We start from the raw sequence: 19,947 nt of genomic DNA, 5'->3' as shown, positions 1-19,947 counted from the left end.
TCCAGTGATCAGCAGCACAAACCCCAGGCAGATTTAACTAGTTTGGTTCCCTTGTTCAAGAACAGCCTTGGCTGGCAGAGCAGCTCAACTGGCCATCAACCCCCACCCCCTGAAAAATGCCAGGTGTCCCTTATGTTGATTGAGTTTCCTGCTCCGCCAAGGGAGTAGCATTTCATTAGCACAAACACCAAGGCTGGCATTCCTCTGGCGCTGAAGGCAGCAGCCCTGGCACCTTCTGAGCAATGTAAAATTGCTAGCGCCAGAAATCACTTAGCTGCAGCTCCAAAATACAGCCCCATGTAGAGGACTGGATCCTGGTGACAAATTCTGCTGGCCATGGTGCTTTGCTCCAGCGCAAAGAGCCTTCGAGGAAGTAGCAGCGCTTTGTGGGTCAGCTTTGTTGGGTTTGTGTGGATGGCGCACTCTTGCCAACAGAGACCTGGCAGAGAAGACCCAAACCACCAAGAACAGGCACCTGCTGGCCAAGTCACTCTCTGCTACTGAGGGACGCGCTGCCTTGATCTGACATCTACCTACTGGTACAGGTGCAGCTTTATTTGATTTCCTCATTTCAAAAAAATCTAATCTGCCTTCTGAGCAAGTCAGCTAGTCAAGGATCCCCACTCCAAGCATGTTGCCCTCAAAACAGCAATTGGGCGACTTTGCAACTGTAAGAGGTAGGTAACATTTGTATGATCCAAGGTAAGCTGGAACACCAGCATCTTAACTCAGTCCTAAAATCAGGTTGTTAACAGACCAGACGATAATGCTGTTCCGATGAGGCAAGATGTCCTGACAGCCAGCCACATCTACCAGGCTGGAGGCACTTTGGGCTAACAGAAAGCCCCATAATTCAAGCAAGCCCCAGGCAAAAGCACCCCGGGGGACACCTCCTCAACCACTCGTGACTGTTGTGTTTCTCACTTCTCCTTTCCTCTGAAAAAATAAGTAAGCCCACAGCTTCCTCCTCTCAGAGAGAGTTCCTTAAAAGATGTGCCTCCTCCTACTTGCTCCGATCCTTGGATCTTGGCCTTGCTCTCTGGGCCCCCCACAAATGCCTCTGCAGAAGGCACCCGGGTTTCTCTCATTCATTCGTAACTCACAATGATCCACACAACTGCATTCATATTTTTCCCCTTTGAAGTACCATACAAAATTTCTTTAATTTTATATTAACAAGTTCTGACACAAATACTGGGTGTACAATGACTTAGTAAACTTCCGTAATCCTAACACAGAAAAAGTCCCAGCAAGGGTGGCTGGGGAGCAGACAGCTGAGGCAATCTCTCTAGAATGGGGTCTGAAAGGAAAACGATGCCCGTTGTCCAGTCACCTGCGTGCTCCGCCAGGCACACGGCTCCTGGATGGCCAGCCCAGTCCTGCAGTGACTACATGGTGGGGGAAAGCATTCTCTCTGTCACTGAACATACGAAGGGCCTTTGCAAGAGGAGAGCCAGTGCGCACACACCACTCCTCAGGAACACTGAGCTCTGTGTACAAGCACACATACGGACACAGAAGTTAAAACGGGGGCTGGAAAGCCAGCTGTGATTCTTCATTGATCAAATGGCTTCAGACAAGTTCACAGGACTCTGGAAGCAGTAGAAGAGCATGGCCAGTGTCTCCTGAAGGTGGAACAGCCCTTTTGTGGAACTCATTTGGCCCATTCCTCATTTTAGGCAGGGCAGCAAATAGTATGGCTTTATGCAAGAAAGTGCAGTGCATGCCGACGACTGGGGGAGGGGGGCAGAGAAACGCCAGACCCTGCCGGATCCTTGCAGACAGCTACCGGGGTCGGGAGTGCGGGAGCCAGAGTCCGAGCTGCACCCAGCGACGCAAGGCAGGCAGGCCCAGCAGCTCAGGCTCCAGCTGGCGCTCCTTGCCCGGATGAAGGAAAAGCAGCCAGAAGCCCCCCTGCAAATCCATCCCATTCATAAATCCACAGGCAGCGTGCCCGACCTCAGCCTGAGGAAACCAAGGAAAGAACAGCCACAGATGGGGCGGGGGAACGAGATGGACGGGCAAAAGTCGACTGCCTTTTAAATGACTGAGGAAGTCCCCAGTGGGCTGCCAGTGTCACCACCACAAGTCCCAGCCAAGGGGACCCTGCCGGTGTCACAGTGGCTGCCGGGCACAGCTTGCTCCTGGGCTGGTTTAACATCCCAACCCATACTGGACACAGGGGAAAGCAGTAACTGCAGGAAAACAAATGGGGACTGCCTTTCCCACCCAATCCCAGTGCTGTTAAGATTAGATGGACAAGGCTAGTAAGTGTTGCAGGGGGCCCCCCCACTGATGCCCTGGCTAAGTTCTGGGGGACCCCCAGCCCTTGGCAGAACTTCTCTGCTTTTGGGACACGGGTGGGGGTGTGGAACAAGAAAGAATGCAAGGATGAGAGGGCTCACCAATTTCTCTCTCCATAGGCACCCACAAATGCAATGGGGGGGGGGAATGAAGAGAGAGCAACAGCCTCCCCCACCAATGGAAACAGGATGCTTAATCAGAATGACTCCTTTTCTTCCCATTGTCGGTCCAAGCACCTTTGATCCCCTGACCAAGGTTAAGGCGTTGCAAGGAAGTTGTTTTCATCTGGAAGTTCTGGAGGCAGGAGAAATGGGCAAGGGAGAACACCAGGCCGGAGGGGGGGGGGAGATACATACTCTTCACCTGGGTGGAGGTGGGGAGAGGATGGGGTGTGCCAGCGTGACACTGAGCGAGTCATTGTGCTGCATCAGTGAGGTGTGCCTGTAGTGCAAGACCAGCTCCTTCAGCGAGGCATAGAGGTTGTAAGGCTCGGCGAAGCCATAGCCTGTCTCCGTCTTGTAGATCATGCAGTGCTTGGTGTCGCCCTCCACCCTACGAGGGAAAGGGAAGAGGAGCGCTCACACGGGATGCCTGCGATCCCTCGGTTGAGGATTGAGGGAAGGCCCAGCTCACGCTTCCACCCCCACCAAGGAGCTCAAGGGGGCAGACACGGATCAGCAGAATCACATCCCTCCTCTCACAACAACCTTGTGAGGTAGATGAGGCAAAAACAGGGGCCCACGCGCCAGTCTCCCAGCTCAGCACTGTGAGTGCTATACCACACCGTCAGCTTGTGACCCACTCACTGATAAGCAAAACAGTAAAAGGTCACAAATCAAGATGAAAACTTGGGGTGCTAGAGAAAGAAGGGGGGGAGGAGGCCACTCACACAACTGAGCAGGCGTAACAGCCAGGGTGGCTGCTCTCCCGGATGAGGAAGGTCCCATCCCGCTTGCCAGCCAGCATCTCTTCAGCTTGGGTGCGGTCAATCTTGCCAACGTACCATGTCCGCTCCTCATGGTGGGGTAGCTCCTCCTCATCCTCTATCATGAAGTACTGGCTGCAAAGTAGGAAGGGGGGGGGGCTGAGCAGTATCTGCATGAGGGCAGCGGGGAGGGGGGCTGTTGTAGTCCCCCAGCACTCCAGAGGGCGGCACAGTATGGCCTGCTCCCCCATACAGGCTACTGCCCCAGGCCCGGAGGCCTCCTTGCCCAGGCACAGCCGCAGTCGCCTCAATGCTACCCCTCCCCTCCCCCCGCCTCGCCCCCCCCCAGTCACAGTATACGGATACTCAGACGCCGAGGGGACTGAATGCACTCCCTGCACAAGGGGCGGACAAGTTTCACACCTGCAGGCCCCTCCCCAACAGCACACTCAACACGCCCTGCGCCAGGATCTCAGGCTGAGGCCAGTTGCCCCCAGCAACCAAGTCTGAGTTAACCGGGGGTGCGGGATCCTCCTGCACACGAAGTGGGAGCTTTGGCCCTGAGCTAGGGGGGCCCTTCCTTCCTCCAAGGAGACGGCTGGTCCATCAAGCTGTCTTATCTGAACAGCTGTGCTCCCTGGGGCATGAGTGGCACGTGGTGCGTGCAAAGCAGGCGCTCCACCATGGCCTGCGGGGGCGAGGGGGTACTCACTCCTCAGTCTCGTTCCTGATGCCCAGCCACTCATTGATTTTCTTCTGGCGGGTTCCCTTTTGGGTCAGCCACCTGGGAACACAAGCAAAAAAAGAAAACGCTGGAAAACTCCAAATGGGGAAGGCAGTGAGGCTGCCCAGAAACCGCCTCAGAGCCGCCACCTGCCTTTCCTCTGCAGCCGGTCTGAGTGCTTGAGCTGGGGGAAGGAAACGATCAGCTCAGAAAGGTGGCAAAACTCACAGGCCACAAAGGGACTGAATGGGATGCTGATCTCTCTTTCAACCCTGGACCCACTATCAGACTGGGGGAACTGGAGCTCGTTAATTTTTGCAGGCTATTTTGGATCGGACTTGGAAATCTAATGGTATATTCCAAAGTCACCTGGAGCATTTCTACGGAAATCACAGCCTACAACATTTTCAATAAAAATAATTTCCAATTTTGGTAAGAGAACAGAAACACACAATGCCAAAAAGGTAAATTATCTTTTTTTTTAACGTGGGAAACCTAAGAGGAATTTTTAAAAGGAATTAGGGCAAAGATGCAGCCACCTTCATTATAATTTCTAAGGAGTATTTGTGGAAAGTAAATGGATTCAACTGATAAAACAGAAAAGAGGAAAACAACGCAAGCCACTTTTGATCCCCATCAGGGAGAAGGACACATGAAGGGGGTACATGAAGTCAATAAATAAACGAGCAACCAAATAAAACCAAATAAATTCACCCAAATAAATTCACGCAAAGCTCCAGTCACCTGTGGCTTCCAGAAGGGGTGTGTGGTTGCAGGGCCACTTTGTAGCATGACCACAGGGGGGCAGGATTTCTCCCCCATGAAGGTTGGCTGGCACAAAGGGTGCCCCCACTTACACCAAGTATTGGTCCCGGAGTTTGCGCAGCTGCAGTAGGTCGGGCTTGAGACTGTTCATGCGCTTGTCAATCTCGCGATTCTCCAAGGCTTGCTGCTTGAGATCCTGCTGCAGCTTCCTCTTGCTGTCATGGATCTCGGAGACGCGGGACTGAAGCTTCTCCGAGTTCATCAGGATCCTGGGCCAAAGCATGTTGGGGAGAGGCGCAGTTACAGGAAACGCTCACCAAAGCCTGGCCCCTCCTCTGCATTCCAGCCGCCCCCGCCCCCCCCCCGCCCCCGCCCCCCAGTCCTCACCGCTGCAGCTCCTTCTCGTTCCCCTCCCTCCGGAAACGCTCAATGTACTCCCGGCTGCACCTTTCCTGCACCTGGCTCTGCTCCTCAAAGATCTTGATGGTCTCATTGAAGGCCTCGATGGCTGTTCTCTTCATCTGCAACTCCTGGGGGGCAACAACTTGGATCATTTAATGAGAAAAAGTAACCCTTGGTTGCCCCATCCACCTCCTATGCCTTGTCAACTTGCGAAGGCGTGATAAGCCATATCCTCTTTCATCTTAAGGGGCCTGCCACTAGGCACTGGAGGGCAGGGACTGCAAGAGGAGCTCCTCCTGGGTTAGACCATCTTCCCACAGGTGCCTGCCAGATGCCCTTGGAGGGCCTGCTACCCAGCCGGGGTACAGAAGCCACAGTCACAGTCTTCACTTGGCCTCTGAGCAGGAAGGGTTTGGCCAACTGTCATAGCTAGCAACAGACCAAGAACTTGTCTCCCTCCCTTATAATTAAGGCCATCGTTACAACCCTGTTGCACTGAGTTCCACAAGCCAAGTGTTACACTTATGTAAAAAAGCAAACCCTTTTACTCAACCAGAATCCCACTAGCTTTGTAGAGAGACTCCATTTGGGGAGAGGGAGGAACTCGCTCATGCACTCCCTCTCCCCCTCCTGTTAACCATCAGACCCCTCTTCCCGCTTAAGGGAGAGCTTATAGATTTGAAACCACAAACACTCTTCTTCAAATATACTGCCTGGCCTGAAATGAAACAAAATGGATGCCAACCAGGTGAGAGCCTGGGAAAATATTTTAGAATGGAGTCAGAGTTGAATGACTGGCTAGTTTATTTCAGGAGTTCTCTTAAGGGAAAACTCCCTGTAAATATTGGTGGACAATCCCAGTTACCACCCCCTCTGGCTTTGTTACCTTTAAGCTATTTTCCCGCAACTAATTAGGAGACTGCCTATTTGGGTCACATCCTACGTATGGAACCCCATTACCTGCGAGGTGCGCATATACTCCTCATAGAGAAGGTCGTACTCGCGGCTTTTGTCTTGGTACTGCTGGTGGTAGACCTTGAGCTGCTCCCCAACAGCTTCCACACTGTCCTCCTTCACCACCTGGTCCTGAACGAGAGGAGACAATGGCAGGGAGGGTCAGCACAGAGACATGAGTCCTACTGTTGACAATCCAAACCCCTCTTCAAAGGTAGACTGCTTTAAACCCCAGAGGTTCCATTTTGCTGTCTTGGTTTACATATTGGCAGGTACATAATAGCTTTCTTAATACCTCTCAGGAGGTCTCAAGCAGGACACTTAAGCAAGGTTATTCCCAGCACTCTCTGTTCTGGAGGTAGACTGCGTCTCTTCCTAGAGGTTCCATCCATCTATTACAGCCTATACTGGCAAGTACAGAAGAACCGCTTGGATGTGACAGACCACACGTTAATTTCATCCAGTTTTCTGTTTCGAAGTGTGGTTGGCCAGATGCCCTAGGGCACCCACGAGCATGGTGGCAACAGTTGGCGATAAGATGAGCCACGTTAGGGCTCTGCAGGCCTGCGTGTTAAGAGCGGCCAGCTGACCTGCCAGAGATGGGTGCTGCTCACCTGCTGGTACTTGGAGATGGGGTACAGCAGCCGTGTGTCCAGTTTGGCATTGTACTGGGCCAGAGACTCATACCGATAATGATTGATGAGCTCCACCACGGAGCTGAAGGTCAGTGGCTCTGAGAAACCGTACTTGCCCTCCCGATGGAAAATCTTGATCAGCTTGTTGTTGCCCCCCTTCCTGTAAGAGGGCAGAGAGAAGGAAGGACGCCTCAAACAAGGACAGTGGTGGGGGTGGGGAGCAGCAACATTGCCTTCAACTCCCCAGAGGACAGGCAGGATTAAGACTGGGGTGGCGAGGAGAGAAGAGCAATACAGCAAGCCCATCAGCAATGACTGGAAGAGTCACTGATCCCCTAAAGGCCCTGTAGGGTAAGATATGCTGGCAACCTTTCACTGGATGCTCCACTTGATCCCCTTTCCCCACAATACTGACTGCTCTGGTAGTGGTGGTGGTGGGGGTCACTCATTTGTGTGCATATAGGAGTATTTTAGGGCAGCTCTACGGACTCACCTGGTTTGGGGGGGGAGAAGGCTGCTCCATCAACACATCACAGACATGACCCGAAGGCTGTAAGGGAATCTTCTGACTATACCATGCCCACCCCTCATTCACAACCCCCAGCTTTCCTCACCGCAGCGTCAGAGTGTATTCGCCTTGAATCTTGCTGGATGCGTCTCGAACAAGGAAGGTGCCGTCTGGAGTGTCTCGGAGCTTTTCGTTCACTTCCTCCCTGGAAGGACAGGGATGCTCACTGCCGCGTATGCAACTGTGCACTTGCTGCCAGAGACGGCCCCCAGGGCTTGGGCGCCAGATCCAGCAGCTGGCCTCCAAGCCACCTCTTTTCTGACCCCACCCTCACACCCTATGGCCATCTTGAGGCGAGAAGGCAGAGAAGGGGCTAGGGAGAAAGGAAGGCCTCCCCTCCAGCTGCCCCACCTGGCCAGAGCAGAACACACACACAGGAAGAATGTGCCTCGTCTCCCCCAAGGGAACAGGGCCAGAGTCCCCCTCAGCCACAAGTTCCTGGGTGTGTGAGAATGAAAGAAGAGCTGTGCAGCGGTACTGGGGAAAGAGGACTCTGCTGGCCAAGACAAGGGAAGAAGAAGGGGGAAGGATCTACCCCTACCCCCCGCCTGGCAGTCGCAGTCCACGTTACCTGGAGATGTCACCCCAGTACCACTCGGCATCCTGCAGAGCCACGCCGTTCCCATTGGTCAGGGCTACCGCTGCAGGCTTTGGCTTGGGGGGCTTGGGGGGCAGAGCTGGAACAGAGCAACAGGGCCGGGCCAGTCACCAGCCTTCCTCCCTCAAGGCCCGCCCTCTTTAGAAGAGGCATGAAAGCTCTTCATAACCCTTTAAGCAGAATCTGCTGAAGGCATGGGGAAGCAGGGGCCCGGGGCCAGTCTCTGGACCCGCCCTTTGGACGGCATCTCAGCCCTGCCCGACCCTTGCCTTGCCCTTACCTGGCGGGGGCAGTGCCTGCTTGGGCTTCATGGTCCACAGAAGAGTCTCCAGGAACAGCACAGAGAAGTCAGGGTTCATCTCAGAGCTACAGGGTGGAGGGGAAGCAACACAAACCTACAAAAGCAGCCCTGGGGGACTCAGAGGGGCCACCACAGGGCCCGGGGCCCCAACAATTCAGCCCCAAGGAAGCCACCCATCTCCGCTGCCTGGCCATCAATTCAGAAGACTGAGACCTGGGGGGAAGGTCCATCTCCTCCCTCTCTTGTGCTTTGTTTGAGAGCACTGATGCTCCTTGGCTAAGCTGCGGCAGTGAATTCTACTGGCCGTGGCCAGAAAAACTAGTTGCCCATGCCCAGCACCCTCTTTTCTTCTCCTGGCCCCAGCAGTGTGAGCATGCTCCTGCAGAGGAAAGAGGGAGCAGGCCTTCAGTCACACACACCAGCCCCACTGGGGGCTGTCTCCCATACAGGTTTGGAGATGGGAGCAACCAGAACACACTCCTGGACACCTGGGAGGATCAGAGTCACCCTGAAGGTTCTGGTTTCAGGACTTATTGGGAACACTTCCACCTGGCCGCTCCTACACTCATGCACGGCAACACTCCATGTCCCCCCACCCCACCTGGCCCTGCAGTGCTAAGAGCCAGCAGAGCCCCCGTGGCACATGGCCACCACCCTCACTGTGTGCCCCCAAGCAGCCGCTCAGGAGGCCTGGCCAGCCAGCCCACCCTGGGAGACCCCGCCTCTGGGGGCAGGACTGGAGCCTCGCACCTGGCAGCGGCAGGCCTCCGAAGGAGCAGAGGCCCGAAGATCTCGCCCAGGACACGGGGCCGCAGCCCGTTGCTCTCAGCTTCTTCAGCCACTTTTGCCAAGTGACGCAGGAGGAACTGGAGGGTGAGAAGATGGGGCAGAGGAAGGCCAGGCGGATCTAATACAGAGAGCAGCTGTGTCCGTACAAGTTCAGGTGGGCTGGCATCTGCAGGGCGGAGAGTGGGGTGGGGGCTGCTTTCAGAAGAACAAATGCACACCCTCCATCTTGCGATGCTTTCCCCTCACGAGGCACAACGCTGCCCTTCCACGGCATCAGACCCACTCAGGCCAGCTGTGTCTACCTGGGCCTTCTGTGTGCCAAGTACATGCTCCCCCCCCCCCTCAGCCCCAGCCCGCCCAGATGCCGGACTCACCCTGCAGCACTTGCAGGATCTCCCCATGCACTCTGTCAGGCACGACTGGGGTTGGCAGCTCTTGCAGGTACCTCTTGAGGCCTTCGCCCAGGGACAGCACATCCCAAGCCTCCAAGTCGCCAGCCAGAGGCCAGCCTGTGGGGGGACAGAAGAGGTGGGGAAGGGCACCACAGAGGAAGCTGCAGCAGTGCCACAGGGGAACCGGATCAGGGCCTCCACAGATGACGGTTCCAGCCTCACCTTGGTCATAAACTCACAAGGTGGTCCCAGAAGCCAGCCACCCTCTTTCGGTCTCAGCTGGCCAACCTTGCAAGGTGGCTGTCAGGATAACTGAACGTGTCACTTTGAGCACAGGTGATGTGGGGTCAGGGGGTCAGAAAGGGCGGCCTACCGATTGCTATAAGGAGGAGCCGAGAACGGACCAAACAAAAGGGATCCGTATTTCTTCAACTGGATCTTTGCTGTGCAAGAACCAAAAACACAGCTGTGCACAAATGCACAATTTACTTGTGAAACTCACTGTCACATTACGTAGTCGTGGCCTGTAGTTCAAATGATCTTAAAAAGGGATTAGGCCCTTTCAGTTAAGGGAGATCTACGAATGATGAACAGGAGCCTTTGCATCCCAAAGTGCACCCCTTCAAGCAGCTGGTGCTGGAGACACCCCGTAAGGGAAGGCCCTCTGGCAAGCTGCCCTGGGTGCCTCACAGAAACAGACTCCTGGGCCTCAGCACAACTGAGCACAGCTCTTCTCGTTCCACTCAGCACCAACAAATATTGCCAATTTTAAAAAATATGCCATTCAGTCAGAGAGCACTTGACCGCTGGCATTTAAAAAAACCACACACAGATTCACTACAGACTTGCAGGTGGCTGAGCCCCAAGTGCCAGGGCCTGTGGACAAGCCTCCCGTGCTGCATCCGGCACAGGATCCCCACCCATGGGGTCCCAAGGGACAGCTGGCTGGCTCGAACCAGAGCACGAATGCATAACAGGACCCTGGAAATTCTTGCACTCTTCACTGTTGGGGTCTTCCCCAAAGCCCCAGCAGGGGGATCTTGGTGAGGTCTACAAACCAGGGCCATGTGCAGCTGGGGGCGGGGGGCAGCCAGGGCCACTACGGGAGAGGCAAGCAGCCTCCCTTTTGAGTTCGGATTGTAGAAATCACATGAAAACATGCTGAAAATTCCTCCCTCCAATTCCATTCTGCCGCTTCCTTCTGGCTTGCCCGGAATGATCTACTCCAGCTGACAGCAGCTTTCCAACACCCCTGACCAAATAAAGTCTTTCTTGACACCTCTGTTACTTGAGATTTTCAGACATGTTACAGGCAGCTTTCTCCGATCAAAATGCAAAAAGCCAAATGCAAGGGCCCCTCCCTCCTACCCTCCATTTGACCTCCCCTAAGTATCCTCTCACCCCAAACTGGGGCAGCTGAATCCATCAGGACTCCTTCCCCCCAAACAGTTGCCATAGATCTTTGCCACCTGATTGTGTGTTCTGCTGGCTCACCCATTCCAAGCCAGACTGGTTCTTACTGTTTCTCTGTGCTTGCCTCAGTTCGGAGCCAGGCGTCCTGTACAGCATCTCACAATCCAGCCCTGTAGGAGGCAACACAGCATGCTGCGTTTATGCTGGCAGGGACTCTTGAACCAGGGCCCTGCTATGACCATCCACTGCCTCCCCTGAGTTGTGACACTCTTCACATCAGAGCTGCTGCTCACCCTCCCTGCCAACTGGCTCTATCCCAGCAGGACCTCTGCCCGCAACACCCCTACACTCACCAGGGGACCTGCTTCGATAGCTAAGAGTGGAAATGTGCTGTCAAGGTGACTGGAGCACTCCCCTCCCCCTTTGAACCTCACCCCTCCAACTCCTTCCCCAGAGAAACCAGCAAGGTCTTTCAGAACGGGAAGGCCCTGTCAGTTTCTGGCCCTCACCTCTCCAGCACTGCTGCAAAGGCAGAAGGGCCAGTAGGTCACTTGGAGGCTCCTGCCAAGTGCAGCAGCAGCTCCTAAACCCTCCACGTGCCCCGGCGAGGCACAGATGAAGATGACTTCTACCCTGGGCCCTTCAAAGACAGTATCGTTTCCTTCACCTGGCAGCGGTTCCCTAGGGTCTCAAAGAAAGGCCTTCCCAGGTACTGGGGACCCTGCTGTTAGGGGGTTGAACCGAGGGATGCAGGCCTGCAAAGTAGGAGCTTTGCCACGGAGCCTCACCTCTTGCCCAGAACAAGGGTTCATGCAGTGTGCAACCATACAAAGATACTGCAGGCAGTCAGGCCTCCACGGACTGGCCTTCATTCTCCGGGCAAAGAGATGCCTTCCCCGACCCCTGCTTTTAACTTCAGCCCCAGGGACTTAAGCAGGGTTCTTCTACTCACAAAGCCAAGCCCTCTCTTAAGAAATGGCTGCCAGCAGGTGCCTTTGCCGGCTCCCTTCCCCACTGGCATCTCATCCTCACCTTTCCTTTCAATGGCGCCCACCAGTCGGCTCAGCAAAGGAGGGGCAACCTCAGGGGGAACGAGCTGCTCCAGAAGCTCCGGAAGGATCAACCCTGGAAGTGGAGGGGCAGAAGCAGCAATAGGAGGACTGAGTCAGCAAAGGGGATACTGGGCGGGCCGGCGGGCTGCCACCCCCTCTGCTCCAGCCCACCCTGCTCCCGAGAGGCTCACCTGAGGATGCCTGAGGGCACAGCCCCCCCCCCCAATCACGAAGCCAGCCAACCTGCCAGGCCCCAGGCTTTGCAAGCAGGAAGCAACACAGCTTTCAAGAGGCCTTTCATACACTGCAGACCCCAAAATCCTGAGACAGGGAAGGGACCCCGAGACATCACTCCTCAGAGTGCCTGCTAGATCAGGCCCACAAGCACATTTCGCTGGCCTCGCGCATGGGGGAGAACGTGGCAGGCGCAAACACTTAGAAGTGCTCCCACACCAACTATTCTTACACTGTTTTAAAGGTATTGGGGGTTGGGTGCATCCAAGCCATTCTTGCCGGGGGGGGGGGCAACCTCTCAACCAATTAATGTTTCTGGAATGGAGAGGAGCTTTCCAAGAGTGGGATGAGCCTACTAGAGCCAAGCATTTTGCAGGAGTCTGCTTAGCTCCTCTGCAAGCCTAAGAGATGAGAGTCCTGGGCCTCACAAGAGCTGAGTGCTCAGGGCTCATTTCCGGCATGGAATCAGAACAGCTGGGTGAAGACCCAGAGAGGGAAGCAGCTCTTCTGTACAGGGTCTAGAGTGTGGGACTCTTACGGCATTCTTAAAAGTTCTTCTGGCTCTGCTTATCTGGAAATAGCTAGTGGTCCTTAGCACCCAACAGCCATTTATATGCCTGAATTTCTTTTTCTTCCCAGCGCGGTGGGAGGGGATCCCAAAGAACTGTACCAGCCTATGGGTCTTGGTATCCAATAATTCAATGAGAAGAGTCGTATTGCCAAGTGAGGACAGAGCGACATCCAACACTTCCCACCAGAGCTGGGGAAGAGTAATTTAGGCAGGGGTGCCTCTTCACCATCAGGCAGCTCATCAGGATCCAGGAGACAAGCAGATTCTTTGAGCTTCATTTGGAAGGCGAAATATCTCCTTTGCAGCTCAAAACCCAGAAACACCTCAGAGCTGCCCGCCTTCTGTCCTTACCTCCTATCCTTGCTCATTAGTGCACGGCTAAAATAAACTCCCAGTTGTGGGCCATTTCCCTTCCTTCTGGGAAGTTTAGGACCAGCAGTTGTGGAAAACAGCAGTTCAGAAGCTGGCACCCTTTCCCAAGCCAAAGTGATATGAAACGGTATTTCCAAGACTGCTGATCAGGAGTGGAAATGATCCTCCCCTGGCACGCATGCGCTCACCAACCCTTATCCTGGCCTGCTATTTCAGCAGTGCTTACCCTGTTCCAAGGCCTCCTGCACATGGGAGGCACCAGCCGCAGGGGCAGCTGGGAGGGGCCGAGTCATCCTGGGCCGGTAGGATGGCACACAGATCTTGATGGGTCCAACATACTCCACGTATGTGCCTGGGAAGTCCCCCTTTTGCTTGGTGCGCTCGTTGACACCCAGAATCCAGCCAATCTGGTTGGGCACCTGCTCATCACCATCCTTGAAGCCCAGGGCCTGCAGGGCTGCTCTGCTCACCACCAAGGTGTCTCCAGGTAGCAGATCAATGTCCTCCTCTCGCTCCTTGTGGTATGGGTAGACGGCCCGGTACTGGTACCCTTCAGTGCCCTCCATGGGCTACTCAATGCCAAGCAGGCTGAGCAACGTGGGAGGAGGGATGGAAGGGGGGCAAAGAAACTTCCCCCACGAGAGCCTCAAGAGTTATGCATGGAGGAGAGGCAGGCCCACTGATGCAGACCAGGCACTTACGTAAGTACAACCTCTTTTTCGTAACTTGAAGCCACGATTCAACCAGATGATGGAACACAGGGAGAATGTGACGAGCATAATCCAGCACGGGCAAGAAGCAGCCAAGGCACGGGTGCTTAGGGGTGGCGGGTGTTCTGGGCCCTGAAAAAGAATAAAAGGTCACTCAGATCACAAGCATATGCCTTGCTTCTGCACACAGCACTCCTGTCAGCTGAAGCTGTGTGCTTGGAGGGGCTCTCCCGTCCCCCCAATGAAGAATATGAAAGAGAAAAGAATATGGAAAGAGAAGCAGTTGCCTGTAACATTCCAGGGTGCTGGGCTTTCTAGGAAGTGAAACACACGGCTCATACCCCAGGCTGAGCCCCAAAACAGGAAGACAGCCCTCTTGCAGAGCATGACAGGCCACTTCAGACTCTGCATGCAAGGGAAGTGGGGGTTCAGCTCCCTCATTTGCTCCTCCCACCCCCAGCCAGAACATTTACAAAAAAAATCTCTTCAAGAAGTTGTTGTTGGAAAGGAGGGGGGCTGGGCAGTTGGTCCTGTCTGGGGAAGGGGGCGGGACCTGGCCCGAGTGCTGCCTGAGCTCTCAGCCCCCTCCCACTGCAATCGGCCCTGCTGGGGCCCTCGTCTCACACGTTCCCTAAGGGGGGGGGGGGACACACACATACGCTCTGCAGACAAACCCACACAAATCAAGCCACAACTAGAAAAAGGGGGAACCCGGCAGGGAGGACTGGCCCCAAAACAGCGCTCAACCTGCCCACCCTCGGGTGGGCATAGTGCGCCGCCCTGAAGGACGCTGGCAGCAGATCTGCTCTGGGCAGGGAGGGCACGAGGAGGCAAGCCGCGGCCATCAGCCCCAGGCCGAGGCGGGCCTGCCTGCCCCCTTCCCGCACCCCCTGGTGAGTGACCGTCACGGAGCTAGTCGGTGGCGACTGTCCAGGGCGGCCGGCCAGTCGCCTTCCTCCAGCTAAGCAGGCCAAGCCAAGGCGATCCGCCGCTCGCCCAGCCTCCGCAGGGCCGCCTCCACTCGCGAGGAGCTCCCCAGCCTTGACGGGAGGCCAGCCGCGGTCCCAAAGGCAGCACCGGCGCCCGGCTCGCTCGCTCCTGCCGCCGCCGCTCCCGACCCGGCCGCCCCTGCCCACAAGGGCCCGTCCCCGGGCGCTGCCTCGGCCGCCGCCGCGCTCCAGTCTGGCGCCCCGAGGCTCGCGGGCAGGTCGCCACAGCTCGCCTCGCCTCGTCCCAGCGGGCAAAGCTGGCGGCCCGCAGATGCGCCCCCGGCCTTCTGGGCTGAGCAGGCCAGGCCTGGAGACTCGCGCTGCGCCCTCCCCGGGCCCCCGGCAGGCCGCGCACAGCTCACCGTCCGGTCTCCTCCGCGCCGCTCCCGTCCCCGAGCCCGACAGCAACCTGGGAACGGCGGGACGAACCGAGAGCGGCGGGCGCCGGAAACGCCCGAACGCGAAGGCGGAAACAGTCGAAGCGCCCGAAGAGAAACAGACGGACTGAGGCAGCGCGGGCCTTTTGTTGGCCCGGCGGACTTCCGGGATTTTTTTTGAAGGACCCTGGAGACAGCGGCGACCGGTCGCCTTGGAGACGGGCAGCCCTTCCGGTCTCGGCCGGCAGCGGCGCCCGCAGAAAGGGGCGGGGGCGCGCTTGCGCAAGAGGGTTCCCGGTATGGAGGCGTCGAGGATCCTGCTCGGCGCTTCCGGGGAGGGGCGGACCGGCTGGGATTCCGCCTCCTCCCTCGGGACGGACCGCGAACGAACGCTCGTCAAGGGCCCGATTCTTTCTTACCGCGACAGGCCCGCCCTTTCCCCATTTCCCGGCAGTGTTCAGGGGACCCCCTCCCAGGCACGCCCGCCCAGGGGCACCAGGTTGCCTCGGCCTCCCTCCTTCCCCGCGCAGAGGCCCGGTTGAAGCACTCCCAGGTTCCCGAGGAAGCCGAGAGAGCCCGAACGACAGTATTCTCAATCGAACAGCTACGGAATGGCCTGTCTAATGAAGTTAGGGCAGCTCGCACTCTCTTGGCTTTCTGCAAACTGTGCAAAATGGAATTATTCAGGTCTTCTTTAATGCAGAGAGGAAGGCTGTGCTGTAAGGAAATGGTTCAGAGAGAGGCTTTGGTAACAGGATGGGGACTGTAGACTATACTACTATGCACTGTTAGTTCCTTTAAGTATGCCCCTACTGGGTAGTTTCTGCATCCTTTAATATGTCATATTGTTTTATTTCAGCTTTGCTTCAGTGTGTCAGATTCCCGTTTTCAAGTTTTTGCAATCCATATCCTATTGCACTGTTTATTCAATGTCCCTGCCGTTGATTGTATCAACTTACTGTGGAATCTGCCTCCAGCCTTAGTGAGAAAAGTGGGCTATAAACCGTGCTAAATAAATAAATAAAGTTTCCACGCATAAACCAGGGCATTTTTCTTTATCATGTTAATATATTGGGGTATCAACACATTCTTATGGTGTGCCCAGTATTTTTCTTGAACCATCTGGCAACCTTACTTCTGGTGGATATGGAAGGCCTCATCCAGAGACCTAGGAGAGCTTACAGCAGTCAGAGGAGACAAGACTGGCCAGGACAGGACCAAGGGTGGGCTCAGGAGCAGGCTGCTTCCCCTATTTTGGGGCCCTGTCAGGGACACTGCATGCAGCCTTTGGAATCCTTCCCAACTGAAGTATGTAGAAGAGCTTTAAGGAAGTCAGCCATCTAGCTTCATAAATGCGGAAGAACTACTGCTGCGGTCTGTGGTGGTAGAAAACAGGAGTGTACATATCTAACTATTGTTCATTGAGTCCTTTGGTGCAGGCACATGTTGGGACTGCGCATGCGCAGGCCTGCAGACGGAGAAGCTGTCTAGCTTCTTTAGAGCTCCATTAGGGGTCACTTCTCCTAGGTCATGGAGACCCCATTTTCTGGTAGGTCATGGACACATGACCTACCAGAGGACTGACACCTGTTTGTTGCTGTGAAGAGAGGAACAGTGCTTCTGAGCTCATTCGACAATGAACTTATCCTTTTAAGATGCTCCTTTATATTATCCACATGTTAAGGACTGTTAATTTTAAGACTTTTCGAAAGGTCAGATATTCTAGTAGTTCAGTTGAGTGTGTGCTGGAGTTGTTTTTTTACATAAAGCTGTTTGAACGACATGTTTCTCACATCTCTCTTTTAGGAAACTTGAACATTACAGGGTCCTCATCCTTTCTGAGTCTGTGGGCACCTTTGGAATAGTGAGGCAGGGTGGCAAGCAGTACTACAAAATGGCTGCCGTAAGCCAGAGCCAAGAATACATACACAGACAAGAATACGCACATACACACACACACACAGAGAAGCCCAAGGGAAGTCACACACATGCACAGAAAATAATGACCAGTGGGGGAACGGGAAGATAAAACATGCACAGAGGAAAGGGCCTAGCCCCCTCACCTCACAGCTGATTTATGGGTCTTGTGTATTGGGTCATGGTTACTTCTCCGGACTACTGGGGAGGATTCAAGCAAAGAGCCCCTTGGCAGGCACTGGTTCTTCCTTCAAAATGGCTCCTTACTTTCCTGAAACATGGCTGGCATCTGTGGATACCATGGTGCCCACAAACACCACAATGGGGAATGCTGGCTGGCATTGTGTAGTAGCTCAAACTGCAAGCAAAGACCAACCAACAGCACTGCAGTAGATATTTGCTGGAAGGCAGGGGCGGGGGGAGGGAAACCTCTACATGCAAGACATTTCAAGGGCACTCCTTTTAAAAGGATCCAAAGTTACGAGTGCTGGGAAAGGCATCTCTGGTCCAGAGAGGCAGAACAGACGATTCTGACCCAGGTAGCAGCAAACGTTGATTTTTGAGGGGAGTGAGGGGGGTGTTGTTGATTTCTGCTAGAGGCTTTATTCCTGGAGAAGCAAGTTAATGCCGCTGCACAAAATGCTTTCTTCCAAGCAAAGTCTAGCACAGAAGGCGGCTCCCTTAACTCGGCCTATCAGGTTCCATGCCACAGTGACATTGAGACTATGCAACTGCCATACACTCTACGTTGCTCTCCTTTTAAAGTCATCTTAGAGACTCGGTTTGTGCAGAATTTTGCAGCTTGGTTATTATCAAGACTAGGAGCAGCATGCATTATACACCTATTCTGTCCATTAGTTGTGTGTGTGCTGTCAAGTCACAGCCAACTTACGGAGTTTTCAGCAAGAGATGTTAGGTGGTTTGCCTCTGCATAGCAATCCTGGCCTTCATTGGTGGTCTCCTCTCCAAATACTGATCAGGGCTGATTCTGCTTTTGAAATCTGGTACGATTGGGCTATCAGGACCATTCAGATCAGTTTCCACACTCAATTTAAGGTACTGGCCGTCACATTTGTGGCCTTAGTCCCTCGTATCTGCAGGACTGCCATTACCCATATGCTTCACCACAACTGAGTCACCTATCTGTTCAGGACCTTCTGCAGGTGTCACCCCACATGTGGGGAAAAGCAACATCTGCCCATACACACAGTGGCCCTCACCTTGCAGAATGCCCTGCCCGTGACCAGGAAGGCTCCCACTCTGCTAGCATTCCACGAACTGCAAAATGGAATTTGGATAGCATCTTTACAAAGGTTTTGGACAGCATCTTTACAAAGGTTTTACTGTAACAGAGTTATTCAGGAAGAATGCTTTGGGAAAGAGCGGACTATGGACTAGTCCACTGGGTACAGTTGCTATATTATATATGAATTTCTGCATTGTTTAATATACCATTTTAATACTTATGGTTTGTTTCAGCTTTGTCACAGATTTCTAGTTAGTTTTCATTTCCACAATCCTAATCCTACGAACATTGCTTATTGGATGTCTCTCTTAACACTGTGTAATCCACCTTAAGCCTCAGCAAGAAAAACAGTCTGTAAAAAACATAAATCAATAAACAAAGATTAACAGACACCCCCCCACACCCGCCAAAGTTCAGATGGGAAGCATGCCACCCGCCCCCTACACAAAAAGAAGGCAACACTTTGTGGTTCTGCCTGAGGGATCAGTTTTATTCCAAGACAATGATCTGTGTCAAATCGCCCCACAGCGGCTGGAATAATCCAAGAAGATGCCAGGTCCTACCCTGTTTTTTTAAGGAGGGGGATTCTTTTCTAAATACATGAACCAAGAGGATTTCTGCATGATACAGTCCTGGCCTTTTGTGCATGTCAATGAGCATTAAAGGTCCCCCATTTGATGCCTGAACCTTTTCCTCAGAAGCTTCTGTGTGAAAGGAGGGAACTCAAGCTGTAAAGTGACCACATGGGAGGGAGGTGGCCGAGTGTAGCCAGAGCAGGGAGCAGCTGATGGGCAAGATCAGTGGGGAAGCCCGCCCCCACTAGCTCCTCTGTCAGGGGGATGGCATCTTGCACTATGCATGGAGTAGGGCAGCAAGCATTTGGAAGGGGGCACGGGGTTAGGAGGTAAGTGTATTTAGACTCTTGCCACAGGCAAGAACAAAAGCGAAAGGGACCAGAAATGAAATAGAAATCTCAGGGCAACTTCAACCACTTGCTGTTCCAATACCTTTGGCAGACAAGAGCTCACTTGGCCTTAGTCCTGTAGGAGCTTCTAGACTCCTCTGCATCGGAAGTTGTGCTCAATATAGAAATTCAACATGTATGAAATTGCCCCAGAAACAGGATCTGCCCCAGATAACCCCCCACAAATTCTTTTGCAGGGGTGTATAGCCAGGCATCACTATCTTGGGGGAGGCACAGATTAAAAGCACTCTTTAAACACGCATGCACACACAGTGTCTCTATGGGGGATCTCCCCCGGAGCTCTGAATTCAATGGACTGCAAGAGCAGAGGGCCTGCAAGGCCCAACAGACACCCGTCTGCATGCTGTCCCCTTGGGCACACGCGGAGTGAATGAAGCAGCACCGTCCTGGGCAACGTAACTCAGCCACCTCTGCACCTGGGCACCCAAGGTGGGGTGCGGCACACAATACTGACCGCTTCAGGTAGGGTATATGGGAACACCCACTCCAATCCTGACCCCTGCAGCTTCTCACTCCCATCTTTAAGGATTCAAAGCCATCACTTATTCCTTAAAAAAAATAAAACTGGGTATTTTAAAAGAAAGTTATTTTTCAGAGAACAGAAAACAGGAGACGTATGCACATGCACACGCATACAGTGGATCTTGAACACGGGACGCTCATGTCTGACCTGCGTTCTCATCTAGATTCCACAAGAACAGTTTTAAAAAGCAGTGCTTTCCAT

General features: G+C 54.1%; 1 protein-coding gene across 2 annotated transcripts; it reads right to left on the bottom strand.

Annotated features, from left to right (window-relative positions):
- Window positions 1-1,136: 1,136 nt before the first annotated feature.
- On the bottom strand, window positions 1,137-15,226 carry PIK3R2 (phosphoinositide-3-kinase regulatory subunit 2). 2 transcript variants are annotated; one of them, XM_054979805.1, is made up of 17 exons: window positions 15,061-15,226; window positions 13,226-13,841; window positions 11,803-11,895; window positions 10,878-10,940; window positions 9,340-9,474; window positions 8,927-9,131; window positions 8,156-8,241; window positions 7,849-7,954; window positions 7,324-7,422; window positions 6,689-6,869; window positions 6,081-6,206; window positions 5,106-5,248; window positions 4,811-4,987; window positions 3,942-4,013; window positions 3,194-3,364; window positions 2,661-2,856; window positions 1,137-1,965 (listed from the first exon to the last, which is right to left on the bottom strand). In XM_054979805.1, the coding sequence occupies exons 2-16, from the start codon at window positions 13,563-13,565 to the stop codon at window positions 2,664-2,666; spliced, it is 2,190 nt and encodes a 729-aa protein (XP_054835780.1). In that variant the 5' UTR covers window positions 13,566-13,841; window positions 15,061-15,226; the 3' UTR covers window positions 1,137-1,965; window positions 2,661-2,663. The 2 variants fall into 2 exon arrangements, with proteins under 2 accessions (XP_054835780.1, XP_054835779.1); XM_054979804.1 differs by having other exon boundaries at window positions 2,668-2,856.
- Between the last annotated feature and the right edge of the window lie 4,721 nt (window positions 15,227-19,947).

This window comes from Eublepharis macularius, chromosome 5 (genome assembly GCF_028583425.1).
Source record: "Eublepharis macularius isolate TG4126 chromosome 5, MPM_Emac_v1.0, whole genome shotgun sequence".
Lineage (NCBI taxonomy): Eukaryota > Metazoa > Chordata > Lepidosauria > Squamata > Eublepharidae > Eublepharis > Eublepharis macularius.
Note: the sequence above shows the minus strand (reverse complement) of the source record. Positions and strands in the feature narration are given on the sequence as shown.